We start from the raw sequence: 13,355 nt of genomic DNA on the forward strand, positions 1-13,355 counted from the left end.
ATTCCACCACAAATGTTTCCAAATCCCTAAAACTTTCTTTAGGGACAAATTAACTGTATAATTTTCCCCTTTATATATATATATATATATATATATATAAAATGTAGTCCACCATCCAAGAGATGCTGTCTGAAATTTAGCTTCTTTAGTTTTGCAGTGGAGCTACAAGGCCAATATAGCTACCAATTAATGGAAGTATAACCCACAAATCTTATACAATGCAGCTTTAACATACTGGAAAACATAAAATATAAAATGTGTTTTTTTCAGCCTTCCCCCAGATGATCGCTAGGATCTGTGTGTGTGTGTGTGTGTGTGTGTGTGTGTGTGAGTGTGTGTGTGTGTGTGTGTGTGTGTGTGTGTGTCTGTGTGTGTGTGTTTTTTTTCACAGGACACATTTTATGTTTAATTTCTTTTTCCAATATTTTAAATTCACCAAATGAACAGTAACTGTGTATTAAAATGCAGAAGTCTGTTCTCTGTGCAGGATGTGTTTAACTTATTTTCACTCAGAAAATCAATTCAATATCTAATTTCACCAGGAGTGCCGAAACCTTTGCTATCCATCCATCTTCCTACCAACTTACAAGAAAAACACCCCAGACAACATCACTGTACACACTGAACTAAAAGTGTCAGGAAGTTGCGATAATTCTCAAAACTTCCTTTCTATTTGAAGACGAATCGCTAGAGGCACTGTTGACTTAATTGTCATCATGGCTGTCTGTGTGTCGCGTGCACTAGAAAAAGAAAACAGAAACCATCTCTGTAAATGCATTTCCTGCAGGGCTAGTTACCTGATATCATAACCACACGCCATCAAACCAGCATCAAATCTACACTGAAGACTGCTCTCCAAAATCCCTGTTTAGAACAAGTCAAAACCAAAACTCAAAAACATCTCAGTAACTGGATTTACAGCACATAGAGCTCACCTAATATCTGACTGAACTCATCAGCTAACTGCCAAGGTTAAATGAGGTAAAACTTGTGTGTTAGAGATGAGAAAACCCAAAAATGTCAATCCAAACTCAATATTTGGAGAATTTGGATAATCATAGCTTTACAGGAGAAAGAAAAAACATTCTTCACCTAAAATGAAAGTTAACAGTACCAGATCTGTTAATCCATTTATCAAGAATGGATCATCAAATTATAACACAATGCAAAGGGCCACTGACCATTTCAAATTCTGGAAAAAAGATAAAAATTGACAAAAAGTTAGCAAAATTGTAAAACTGTAAACACTGGGAAATTAATATTTTTAAGTAAGGCTCTTTTTAAAGCCCTAACTTCCTTTTCTGTCTGCATAGTTTATTATGCCAACCATGTTTCCTGTTTTGTTATATACAAAAAAAACAAACAAAAAAATGCAAAACACACAAATAATTAAATAATGTGTTGAAAAGCCCTGCTTCAGGAAAACTGCTGCTGTGAGGATGTTGTACATCAGAGCGTCCTATAGACTCTCAGTGGCCACCTGGTGTGGAGATAACAAGAACAGCTGCTGTGGTAAAGAAAAATGGCGGGAATCGACAGGAAACAGGGACAGGAAATGAGTAAAAGCAAGCAGGAAGTACAGCAGTGGGGCCTGGAATTAGACATACCACAGGACACGTATGACAAAAAACATCACCCTAGAAAGCATGTCTGTGGGTTCAGGTTGGCATGACAACAAGCGCTCAAGAGAAGCAAACCGTCAAAAACCACACAAGCTCCACAAAGCTCACATGTAAATCACAACACTGTTATAGTATGAGGGCTGCGATTATACTGCTACATATACAATTATGCACCCTGAAATATATTACAAACTCATCGGGGAACCAATAGTCTATCTGCGAATCTATCGGGGAACAGACCAATTCAAGGAAACAGCTATTGCATTACATTTTAATAGAACTGTAAGATGTTAAAGTTTTGCTTATATTTGTAAGTATGTGGTTATATTTTGCTACTCTGAAACACATGAGAGCACTGCCAAGGATGTGTTGTTGAAGATGGCACAGACAGTGGATCACTAAATATGCTAGGCTACTTAAAATATACTTCTCTGACAAACTATGATGTTGGCACTTCAGCAATTGAAGCCAAACAAAAACACCTGTACAAGGCGAGAAGTCTCTATCAACATCCAGTGTTGGTAAGTGAGTAAGAAAAGTCTCTGGCCGGTACCTGAGTGCATGTATGCAGTAGATCACCTTGGGCATGTTCTTGCGATCATACACGTCAGTTGTCTCAGGATAGAATATCTGAAAGTAGAAACCATTATTAGTTATGTTGTGTTTCCACTCACAGTCCTTCTTATGTGCCAAATAACAGGGAACAGGTTTTGCAAATGTACACCGTCCTTTAAAAGTTTGGGGACACCTAGTTTTTGTTGAAAACATTCTCAGTAATGTTTAATTCTCATTGTTGCTTTTCAAATAGAAAGTAAGAAATACCTGCCAAGGTAAGGACAGTAAGGATGCACTAGATCTGAATTGCTATGGACAATTCTAATTGCACTTTTTTACAGTCAAATTTTCTGACAGCTTTTTTTTTTTTTTTGCAGATTTTCATTAGTCTTTTTTTTTTAACACAAAGCTCATTCGTGTGATCTTTCAGTCCTTTCTTTTAGGAAAATTTGCAATATTTTGTAGTTGTAGAAACAGCATTCAAACACAGCACTAGTGAACTTACCTGACTCACATTATATATGTCATAAAACAAAGATCAGCCACTAAATAAGCAAATAAAGAAATATATAAATAGGCAGATTGCTGATTGCATGTTTAGAGGAAAAATCTTTGAGATTTACATAAATCATGATTTAACTACTGTTAAACGCACATATTGAAAGGGATAAAAATGTAGGGTTTGTCATTATTCTCAACCTAGTGATTTTGTCAGTTGTCCCTTTAAATAGCAAGTGCTAAGATCTAAACAGCTGAAGTTTCACATCATGAAAAATTGAATTTCCCTCACTTTTTTTAAATAAAGTCAGCATTAAAGTTCAAAACATTAAAATGTACCATTTCATACCCAGTCCATACAGTCCATATATGGACATAAAGCTGCAAAAACAGCCTGTTTTGAATTCATTATCTCTGAGACGCCATGAGACCAATTCATTTACATACACTATATACCTAAAAACATTGAGCTCAAGTGTTTCAGCTATAACCATTACTAACAGGTGTATAAAATCATGCAGATACCTATGCAATCCGCACAGAATCCACTGGCGGTAGAATGGGTAAAACTGCGGAGCTCAGTTACTGTAAACATGGTATGGCCATAAAATGGCACCTTTGTCACAAATGAGTTTGTGACATATCTGCCCCATAGCATGTAAAAAATTCCCTGTCTTCTGTTGCATCACTCAGGCGAATGCTGCCTACAGGAATGTATAGTGTCAACAGTTTGGCAGAAGAGGGATAATGGTCTGGGGCTGTTTTACAGTTTGGATTTGGCCCCTTAGTTCCAGACTGCACACAAATTTTCACAGACACACTCCAAAATCTTGAGGAAAGCCAAAGGAGGGCCAACTTTATATTAATGGCCATGGTTTTGGAATGGGATTTCCAACAGCTCATATAATCGTGACTGTCAGATGTTAACATACTTTTGGCCATACAGTGTATATCCACCTATTCAGCCTATTGCAAATCTCTCTCAGTCATACTTAAGGAGTTATTAGGAGTGTTTCAGCTCTGAGTGCTTTTTGACAGATGTACAATACAAGGCAGACTATCAGAATAGAGCTCATTTACAGTGGTGGACAGTAACTAAGTAAATGTAATTTGTTACTGTACTTAACTAGTTTTTCATGTATCTGTACTTTACTGAAGTATTTCCATTTTGGGTGACTTTTTACTTTCACTTCACTACATTTCAAAGTCAAATATCTTCCTTTTACTCCACTACATTTTGCTAAACCTATCATTTCTTTTGGCTTATGCGTGTATGAAAATGTCACATGTCAAAATGAAAGAAGCAGGAAGCAAGAACACAAATCAGGGCACAGCAGCACTTTGTTTTGAGCTTGGTTTGACCTGCTGGGCATAGTTACCCAGTGCAAACATAAGGTTCAATGTCAGTGCAGCAGCGAAAAATTTTGGAAGTGTCTATTCAACATAAATTATAGAACTAACCTAACTTTTGCCGATGACACCCAGTTATATATATATCAAGCAAACAGGATGACAAAATTAAACTTGGCAAGATTGAGGACTGTGTAAAAGACATAAAAGATTGGATGTCAAGCAATTTTCTGCTACTTAACTCAGATAAAACACAGGTCCTGCTTCTTGGTTCAAAATTAGCCAGAAACAAACTGTCTAACTTAACATTAACAATCTCTCAGTTTCATCAAGCTTATCTGTGAAAAATCTTGGTGTCATGATAGACGCTGATCTGTCCTTCGACACACATATAACTAATATCACTAGAACAGCCTTCCTGCGTCTCCACAATATCGCTAAATTAAGAAATGCATTATCCCTACAGGACGCAGAAAAGCTAGTTCATGCATTTATTACTTCAAGGCTAGATTATTGTAATGCCCTGCTGTCTGGATGTCCCAGCAAAAGCCTTAACAAGCTTCAGCTGGTCCAGAACGCTGCAGCCAGAGTCCTCACAAGAACCAGAAAGTTCAACCATATTAGTCCAGTTTTATCAGCCCTGCACTGGTTACCAGTCAAATTTCGCATTGATTATAAAATTCTATTACTGACATATAAAGCTCTAAACGGGCTCGCCCCTCAGTACCTGAGTGAGCTTCTCTCCCACTATGAACCATCACGCCTACTTAGATCACAAGGTGCTGGCTTACTACTGGTACCTAGAATTAATAAAGGTACATGAGGGGGGAGAGCTTTCTCATACAAAGCCCCCCAGCTCTGGAATAATCTTCCTGTTAAAGTTCGGGAATCAGACACAGCCTCAATCTTTAAGTCTAGGCTAAAAACTTATTTGTACAGTCAAGCATTTGGTGATTAGTCTTCCCTGTCAGGTCTAGACCTGCTGGAGTCTCCACTGCTCTGTTTTACTGTTATCTGTGGTCAGCCACTCTTTATAGAACTGTGTTTTTTTTTCTTTCCTGCCCATCCTGTGCGTCTGATGCTGTTGCCTCTTCTGCCTTGATTGGTGCCGCTGCTCACCAGCCTTCTGGACCGGTTTGACCACCACTTCTTGCTTTACAGCGCTGTGCAGTCCTCATCCTTAGATCTTTTCTTTTCCCACTTTACTATAATACTTCATACTAATAATGTTTGCTATCCGGTGTCGACCAAAGGAGGATGGGTTCCCCTTCTGAGTCTTGGTTCCTCTCAAGGTTTCTTCCCCTTTTAGGGAGTTTTTCCTTGCCACCGTCGCCGCTGGCTTGCTCATGGGGGCTCGGACCCGGATTTTCTTTCTTCTTTTCTCTTCTCTCTGTAATACTGATTGTTTTGTAAAGCTGCTTTGTGACAACACCTGTTGTAAAAAGGGCTATATAAATAAATTTTGCTTGCTTGCTTGCTTTGTGTAAACAGACCACAGTATAGAAATATGTACACATGCAGTTGTGATTGTCATGTGCCTTTTTTCTGAATTTATACAAACACTTTCATTTTATAGTAAATTTGTTTTGGCTAGTTTATGTTTATGAACAGAGACCCACAGATATAATATAGTAAAGGAAACTCATTTGTGAACCTGTGATTAAAGCAAGTTTTTATTAAATTTAAACTTATAACTAAATTGCAAATAAATCTTAAATTGAAACTTTGCTTGTTCACAGAAGATTATTACATAGACACTTGGTTCCCCCTAATGAAAAATGCTTCCTTCAGTGTTTTGTGTTTGATAATTTTCATAGACGCCAGCATCACTAATTAATGACGTTCTATTAAAAGATTGGTTTACCAAGAGTGACACTGGAGTATTTTCAGTATTTTCAAGTGAGTTAAAGAAACAAGAGTCTTGTTACAAAAATAATAATAGGACATTAGAGTCATAATTAACCTTTTAATAGTTTTACTTTTGATACTTAAGTACATTTGAAGGCAAATACTTTTGCACTTTTACTCAAGTGGAGGTCTAAAGGGAGGAACTTCTACTTTTACTGGAATAATATTTTACCTTGGGTATCTCTATTTTAACTCAAGTACATGATTTGTGTACTTCGTCCACCACTGCTCATTTACATATGTCAGACTTAAAGGCACATCAACAAAAACAGCTTGTTTGATTCTAAATGATAAAGTGGTTGTAAAATAGTGATGAAAAATTAATTCTAATGATTTTGGGTGCATTAAACCACACAAAAGTTCTAAGTAGGCTTCAAGGGGAAAAAAACATGGAATGTGGGCCTTAAATTATTGCATACTGACTAAGAAAACATACACATATATAAAACATGTTTAATTTTTTGACAGGCAGTTTATATGTAATCTAAATCCTTTACATAGATATGAAACGCATAAGCAAAGAGCAAAGTGAGTGCATAAACAAATGACAACACCATCATTACTTCTCTGCAACCTAGGTGCAAGCTCTAACACATTTCAGCAGAATTGGAGCCTAACCACATCTTCAGCAGGCACTAAACCACTGACAGTCTTTGATTAACAGCAGTTAGGCTGCCCTACATGCATTTTAGGCAAGGTGCCAAAGCATATTTTTACTTTTTGTGGGAATAAATGAACAACCCTTTGTTTCTACTGGATGAACTCATAGCCTGTAACAGTCTGCATGCTCCCTTGAACACTACACTTGGTTTCAGTTTACAGCTGGCTGCAGCTTTAGCTTTCCTGCCCTTGAGGGAATGTTCTAGCCAGGTACTGCAAACTCAATCAAACTGTGCAAGTAAGAGCAAGGTGCAGACTGCATAAGCTAATTAGGATGAACAACAAACATTTCCACAAGTAATTGTTCTGCAGACTGTCTGTCAATGCCGAGGAAACAGTTCAACTTCATCAAAAAAAAGTTTTTTTTTCACTTCAGGCGTTTTATTTTGTACGCCAAAAAAACAAAAGGCATTTTCCATTGCTATTCACCCATGTAGGATAATAGCGTTGTTCTCCTCATTAATCATGCATTTGTTTGAATCGCTCCACAAGGTTCCACCCATCCCCCTTCAAAACAAGCCGACGCCATAAACAAACGGGAGAGCAAGTGATTACTCTGAGTGAAAGTCTAATAAATTTTGGTGTTATCTCTGCAAAAGTTACGACGTGAAGATATGATGACCCACCTTACAAGCGTTAAAGACTTTGCAAGCAGCATATCTGGGTTTGTGTTGGTATGTGTGTATGTGTGTGTGTATTTTTGCTTTTGTACATTTTTGAGACATGTCCTAACCTACAATAACAGGACAAAGTGTTCCTGAGTTTTGGTTACTGAAGGTTTGGCAAAAAATCATATTTACAGTTTTCCATTTACACCAGATGCAATAGGTTAGCCAAGTCCAAATTATGCTTTATTTTAGCAATGGAGTTATAAAGCTAACATTGTTAACCAACTAGATATCAATAGACACCCGAATATTTTCCATAAATACATCTTCCAAACTTCTCTCAACCCACTCAAAGCACACTCAGGTGGTTTAGGACATAGTATGACATTGTAAATTATAAAAACTAACATACCTTCACTTCACACCCCTTTAAATATTGCTTGTCATGCAGGCACATGGACAGTAGATTGTTTTCAATTCCTGTTGTTTCTATTTATAAATATTTATCTTCATTTTGAAAATTCAAGATTAAACAATTATGTATAGAAAGAAGGTACAGAAAACTTTAACATAATCTGCAGTGGCAATATGCATATATGATGTTATGCACGCGAGGGGAATGTGAAATTTACTGAAAAGATTTGGGTGACTATTGACTTCTATTGTTTGTTTGCATCATTAGTCTCGTAGTGCCAGTGCTAAATTAAAGTAGCAAAATATGGACACCCAACACATGTTGGTTACCCTAATACATCTAGAGGAAAATTTCATCTAGTGTAAAACTGTGTAAATTTGAATTATCGCCAACCGTTTCTTGAAGGTTATGGTTAGACTTAGGTTAGGGAAATTTATATTACATAATACATATATGCATATAAAATACAAATAGGACATATTATTACATTCAAACACTCTTTTTTGGTCTTTGTATAATTACACATGTTTATTTTACAGTTCTGATTTTACTGTTATGTGTAATATGTATGTGCAAATTGTGTATGGCTTCTTGTCCTGACACTGTAAAAAACCAAACGTGTTATAGTGTGTATGTGCGGGTGTAAGCAGGTAGGCGGAGACCTGCACAGAAAGCCTCACCTTTGGCAAACCTACAGACTCCATTGCTTTGAGCCACTGGACTGTGTTGTCTGTGTGCCTGAAGTGTAGCCCTTTGCTCTGGGGACAGCAAGACAGAAAACAATAAGCAGAACAATTAGTCCAAAGCAAATTTCTAAATCCTTCATTAAACTTTTTGATCTGTGAATCATTATATGAATTAACCACATCTACTGTTTTAGCATTTCAGAATATGAACAGAAATACAGTTGAAGGTAAGTCATCACGCTGCTAGGTTCAACAGTAACTGGTTTCTCTCTGCTCGTGGGAATGAGATTTTCAGGAAGTCAGGATGTCTGTGATGCATTAGGGACAAAGTGCTTCCTGCAACAGCTGTGGAAACTGGGAAGTTTACAATGTGCTTGAGCTTGGTGAAATATATATGAATTTGGTGACAGTCTGCACAACAAATAATTCAGCAAAAATAAAATGTACAGGAAGCATAATTTACATAGTTTTTCCCTTACCCTAAATGTGGTTGATCAAGAAAGCATGCTTGGTGCCTGACATTGGGGTCTGTGGTTCTGCACTGAAGCTACAAGACTAATGTATATAACAAGTACTGGAAGCTTATGTACACCAATTAGCATAACGCCACAATGTGAATCAGAGTAAAATCACTGTAACATGCACCCTTATGTAGCCTACAGCTTTTATAGTGACAATTTAACATATTGATGCATAATATATAACTGATGTGCACATGTGTGTGTATATTACAAGGTCTTCAAACTAGCCTCAGCCTTGTTGTAACTACCCATTCAGAGCTGTTAAACCACATCCCATGTCAAAACAGTGCCAGGGAATCATCTGTTGCAGGTAGCAAAGAAGGTGCGTAGAAAGGAGAGAGGAGGTGAGTTTAGAAGAAGACTGAGACTGACCAGGGTTCGAACAGCAGCATTCTCACTAACCACACTAACAGAGCAATCGCACCTAGTGTTGTTTTAATCGCATAATGTACATAAGTTTCTATTTTTTGTTAGCTACTTTAGCCTCGTAGCTCCAGGGCAAAGCTAAAACAAATGCCAGGCACCAAACCTAGTGTAAGGAAAACAATGTAAATTAGACCTTTCCCCACACTCAAGCTTTAAATCAATGTTAAACTGGATCTTGAATCTTAATTCAATACCTTGTAACGGCTCTGGTCTCTGTCATAGATCTTCTTCTCCGACACCATTTCAGGAGCAAAGAACTTGGCTAGTTTGCCAAGGTAGACGCCATTCCGCAAGCCCTCTTCAAGCTCTGTGGTGGAAGGAAGTTCCTCCTCGAGGCAGGCCTCCATCCACCTGAAAACAAAAGGATCAGAGGCTTACTTTCAGCTGATCTCAGACCAGGATCTAGTTCACCTTCTCAAGTCAAAAACTGCAAAGCCAACCATAGTGTGTTCTTGAATAAGTTAGATCCCATGACAGCAATTTTTAACAGGAATATGAAATCAAAGGAATGGGTAGGCAACACATCAAAAGGAATAAAAGATTTGAGAGCTTATAGTCCTCGGTGCATCAGATCTCCAAGAAGCTACATATAGTACAAAGTAATGTTATTTTTAAACATGTGAGAGCAGCAAAAACGCAGCATCTGAGGTCTACTTATAAAATATTGATGGTGAACTATGGTTAGACTCCTGAGGATCCTTGTTTTTTATTCAAATAGCATTGGTGCATGAAAGATGTTCTAAGCCAAGTCTCTGTCAAAAGAACAAGAAGCTATGTGAGCATAATGAGAGCAACAACAGTTACTAGTGACACTGGCCTGTTGGACTAAATATATAACATTAAAGTTGAATAACCACAAATTGATTAACCCTCAAAAACACAGACAAGAGCATTTCAGTTCCTCAGTGATGTACAACCAAAAAGGTTACAACCTCTTTTTTTTGCCATATTGTCTCACTTCCTAGCACAAAAGCGGGGGTTAACTTTCACCACAGTAACCTTGTAAAGTAAATGTAACCTTGGACTGTCCCACAGATTGGGCTGTGAAAGCACACAGGCTAAACAGGGTAAGGATGTCAGTGCTCGAACCAGCTAGTCAATATTGGCTTTTCCAGACCGTACAGTTAATGGTCAAGGTTAAGCTTCCAACACAAGAGCAAGCAATTTTCCCAATCCGCTAGATGTCTACAGTGAGCAGCTTCCACAGAAAACAGTCATTTAATTTGATCTCTGCTATGATTAGCATGCTTACGTTTCCTTCCTGTCACACTAGCTTGGCAATGAATTGAGGAGTAGAGGAAACTCCTAGTCTTTTGTCTTTCGTGCAAGAATGAAAGAAATGCACTTGCAGAAAGACACAGACACACAGATTCTCAAAACCACAGTGGATATTCACTGTTACTTTTCAGAGAAATAATGTAAGATAGTAAAACAAAATGTTTAATCAAGAAAGAAACATTTCCATACACTTTTAATACAGGTGCCAAAAAGTATTCTGTAGAGTAATACCACAAAAGAACAATGTCTGTTTTCTTTTAGAACATTTACATATGTGGTACTTTGAAGACCTATTGTACTCTTGCATTTTTTAAAAGTTTAAAGGCCTATTCACACCAAAAGCAAAGCATTTTTGAACATAGTAGGACAACCTTAAAACTGGAACTGAGGAAAAAAGACAGAGGAGGAATGAAAAATTTATTCCTCAAGTAGTAGCAACAGTGAATTGGTAATTTTTCTTTGAAGCACTGCCACTAAAAGGCACATATATTGAAATATTCTACAATGTGCGTAAACAGTCTAGGATATACCTAGATATAAAAAAACAGAGAACAAACAGTGGCAATGTTGTACTAAAGTACACAATGTCAAGTCCAACGGCATGTTTTCTAAGAATTTTATTGTCATTTTGTCACCACTGGCAATTCTAGGATTTCTATTTTGGTGTGGTCTAAAGAAGCCACATATATATAATATGTATTATTTATACTACATACATATTATTCAGTGTATTTTACATTTGGCAGCAGACAGGGTAAAATTTAATAATGAGGCTAATAATTTCACAACCACAACATTTCAATCAAGTTCAACAGCTATGGAAATTCAAGTCATCACAAAAACTGTACTGCTTTCCAGGTGTTTTGAGATATTTGTTTAAAATATCCTATTGCTTACATACCTGTGTCAGTGTTTACGAAATGTGACAAACATCTTCTTTTAAGATCCCTCCTCAACAGTTATTATAAACAGAGGCTCATTCATGTTCTATCTGAAAGGCCTATACTGGCACCATTAGGCACACCATGCTTGGCCACTTTTAATGTAGCTCTCATAGGTAGTTCAGTCCACAGAAATCAGCATGTTGCAGCCCAATTTCAAACAAAAAACTAAGTGGTACCTTACTGTCCTGGTTGCAATCAAGGCTAATTTACTAAAACTAAACTGCTTGCACCCAACATTCTAAAGCTACTTCAGAGAGATATTATATTTTTTATATTTTTGAAAATGAAACTAACTCACGAAACAGTAGCACTCCTGAAACTCTTTCAATCTACACAATTCACATTAGAAGCAATTTGACTGAAGGGTGACAAGTTTGTCAATGATGTGAATGGAGGGAGGCCTGGAAGGAGGGCACTTAAGGGACCAATCAGATTTCTTCTGGGGTCAGTGCCACTGTGGCTCCACACCTAAATCTGCCCCTGTTTTCTGTATAAAGTTTTGTGCTCCTGTTCTGCTGCCATTTGTTTGGACTGCAACCATGACAACTGAGTTCTGATTGGTTAGTCCGATGTTTTAATTTATAAAATATTTAAATAAAAATGTTACATAAAAATGTTTACACAGCATCAAAGTCTGACAGTTTCAGTGATGTGTGTGTGTGTGTGTATATATATATATATATATACATATATATATATATATATATATTGCTCAAAAAAATAAAGGGAACACTTAAACAACACAATATATCTCCAAGTAAATCAAACTTCTGTGAAATCAAACTGTCCACTTAGGAAGCAACACTGATTGACAATCAATTTCACAGCTGTTGTGCAAATGGAACAGACAACAGGTGGAAATTATTGGCAATTAGCAAGACACACTCAATAAAGGAGTGTTTCTGCAGGTGGGGACCACAGACCACTTCTCAGTACCTTTCTGCTTTCTGGCTGATGTTTTGGTCAGTTTTGAATGTTGGTGGTGCTTTCACACTCGTGGTAGCATGAGACGGACTCTACAACCCACACAAGTGGCTCAGGTAGTGCAGCTCATCCAGGATGCCTACCAGGAGGCGCTACCAGGAGACAGGCCAGTACACCAGGAGACGTGGAGGAGGCCGTAGGAGGGCAACAACCCAGCAGCAGGACCACTACCTCTGCCTTTGTGCAAGAAGGAACAGGAGGAGCACTGCCAGAGCCCTGCAAAATGACCTCCAGCAGGCCACAAATGTGCATGTGTCTGCACAAACGGTTAGAAACCGACTCCATGAGGATGGTATGAGGGCCTGACGTCCACAGATGGGGTTTGTGCTCACAGCCCAACACCGTGCAGGATGCTTGGCATTTGCCAGAGAACACCCGGATTGGCAAATTCTCCACTGGCGCCCTGTGCTCTTCACAGGTGAAAGCAGGTTCACACTGAGCACATGTGACAGACGTGACAGAGTCTGGAGATGCCGTGGAGAGCGATCTGCTGCCTGCAACATCCTTCAGCATGACCGGTTTGGCAGTGGGTCAGTAATGGTGTGGGGTGGCATTTTTTTGGAGGGCCGCACAGCCCTCCATGTGCTCGCCAGAGGTTGCCTGACTGCCTTAGCTACTGAGATGAGATCCTCAGACCCCTTTTGAGACCATATGCTGGTGCGGTTGGCCCCGAGTTCCTCTTAATGCAGGACAATGCTAGACCTCATGTGGCTGGAATGTGTCAGCAGTTCCTGCAAGATGAAGGCATTGAAGCTATGGACTGGCCTGCCTGTTCCCCAGACCTGAATCCGATTGAGCACATCTGGGACATCGTGTCTTGCTCCATCCACCAACGCCACGTTGCACCACAGACTGTCCAGGAGTTATATATATATATATATATACACACACACACACACA

General features: G+C 38.4%; 1 protein-coding gene across 1 annotated transcript in view; it reads right to left on the minus strand.

Annotated features, from left to right (window-relative positions):
* iqgap2 (IQ motif containing GTPase activating protein 2) overlaps positions 1 to 13,355 on the minus strand; it is an 87,035-nt gene that overhangs the window by 51,003 nt on the left and 22,677 nt on the right. The window contains exons 3-5 of the mRNA XM_017695563.2: positions 9,444 to 9,600; positions 8,297 to 8,374; positions 2,176 to 2,252 (exon numbers count right to left, since the gene is read on the minus strand). Coding sequence (XP_017551052.1) covers positions 2,176 to 2,252; positions 8,297 to 8,374; positions 9,444 to 9,600 — 312 coding nt within the window. The remainder of the gene's footprint in view (positions 1 to 2,175; positions 2,253 to 8,296; positions 8,375 to 9,443; positions 9,601 to 13,355) is intronic.

Source organism: Pygocentrus nattereri, chromosome 20, assembly GCF_015220715.1.
Source record: "Pygocentrus nattereri isolate fPygNat1 chromosome 20, fPygNat1.pri, whole genome shotgun sequence".
Lineage (NCBI taxonomy): Eukaryota > Metazoa > Chordata > Actinopteri > Characiformes > Serrasalmidae > Pygocentrus > Pygocentrus nattereri.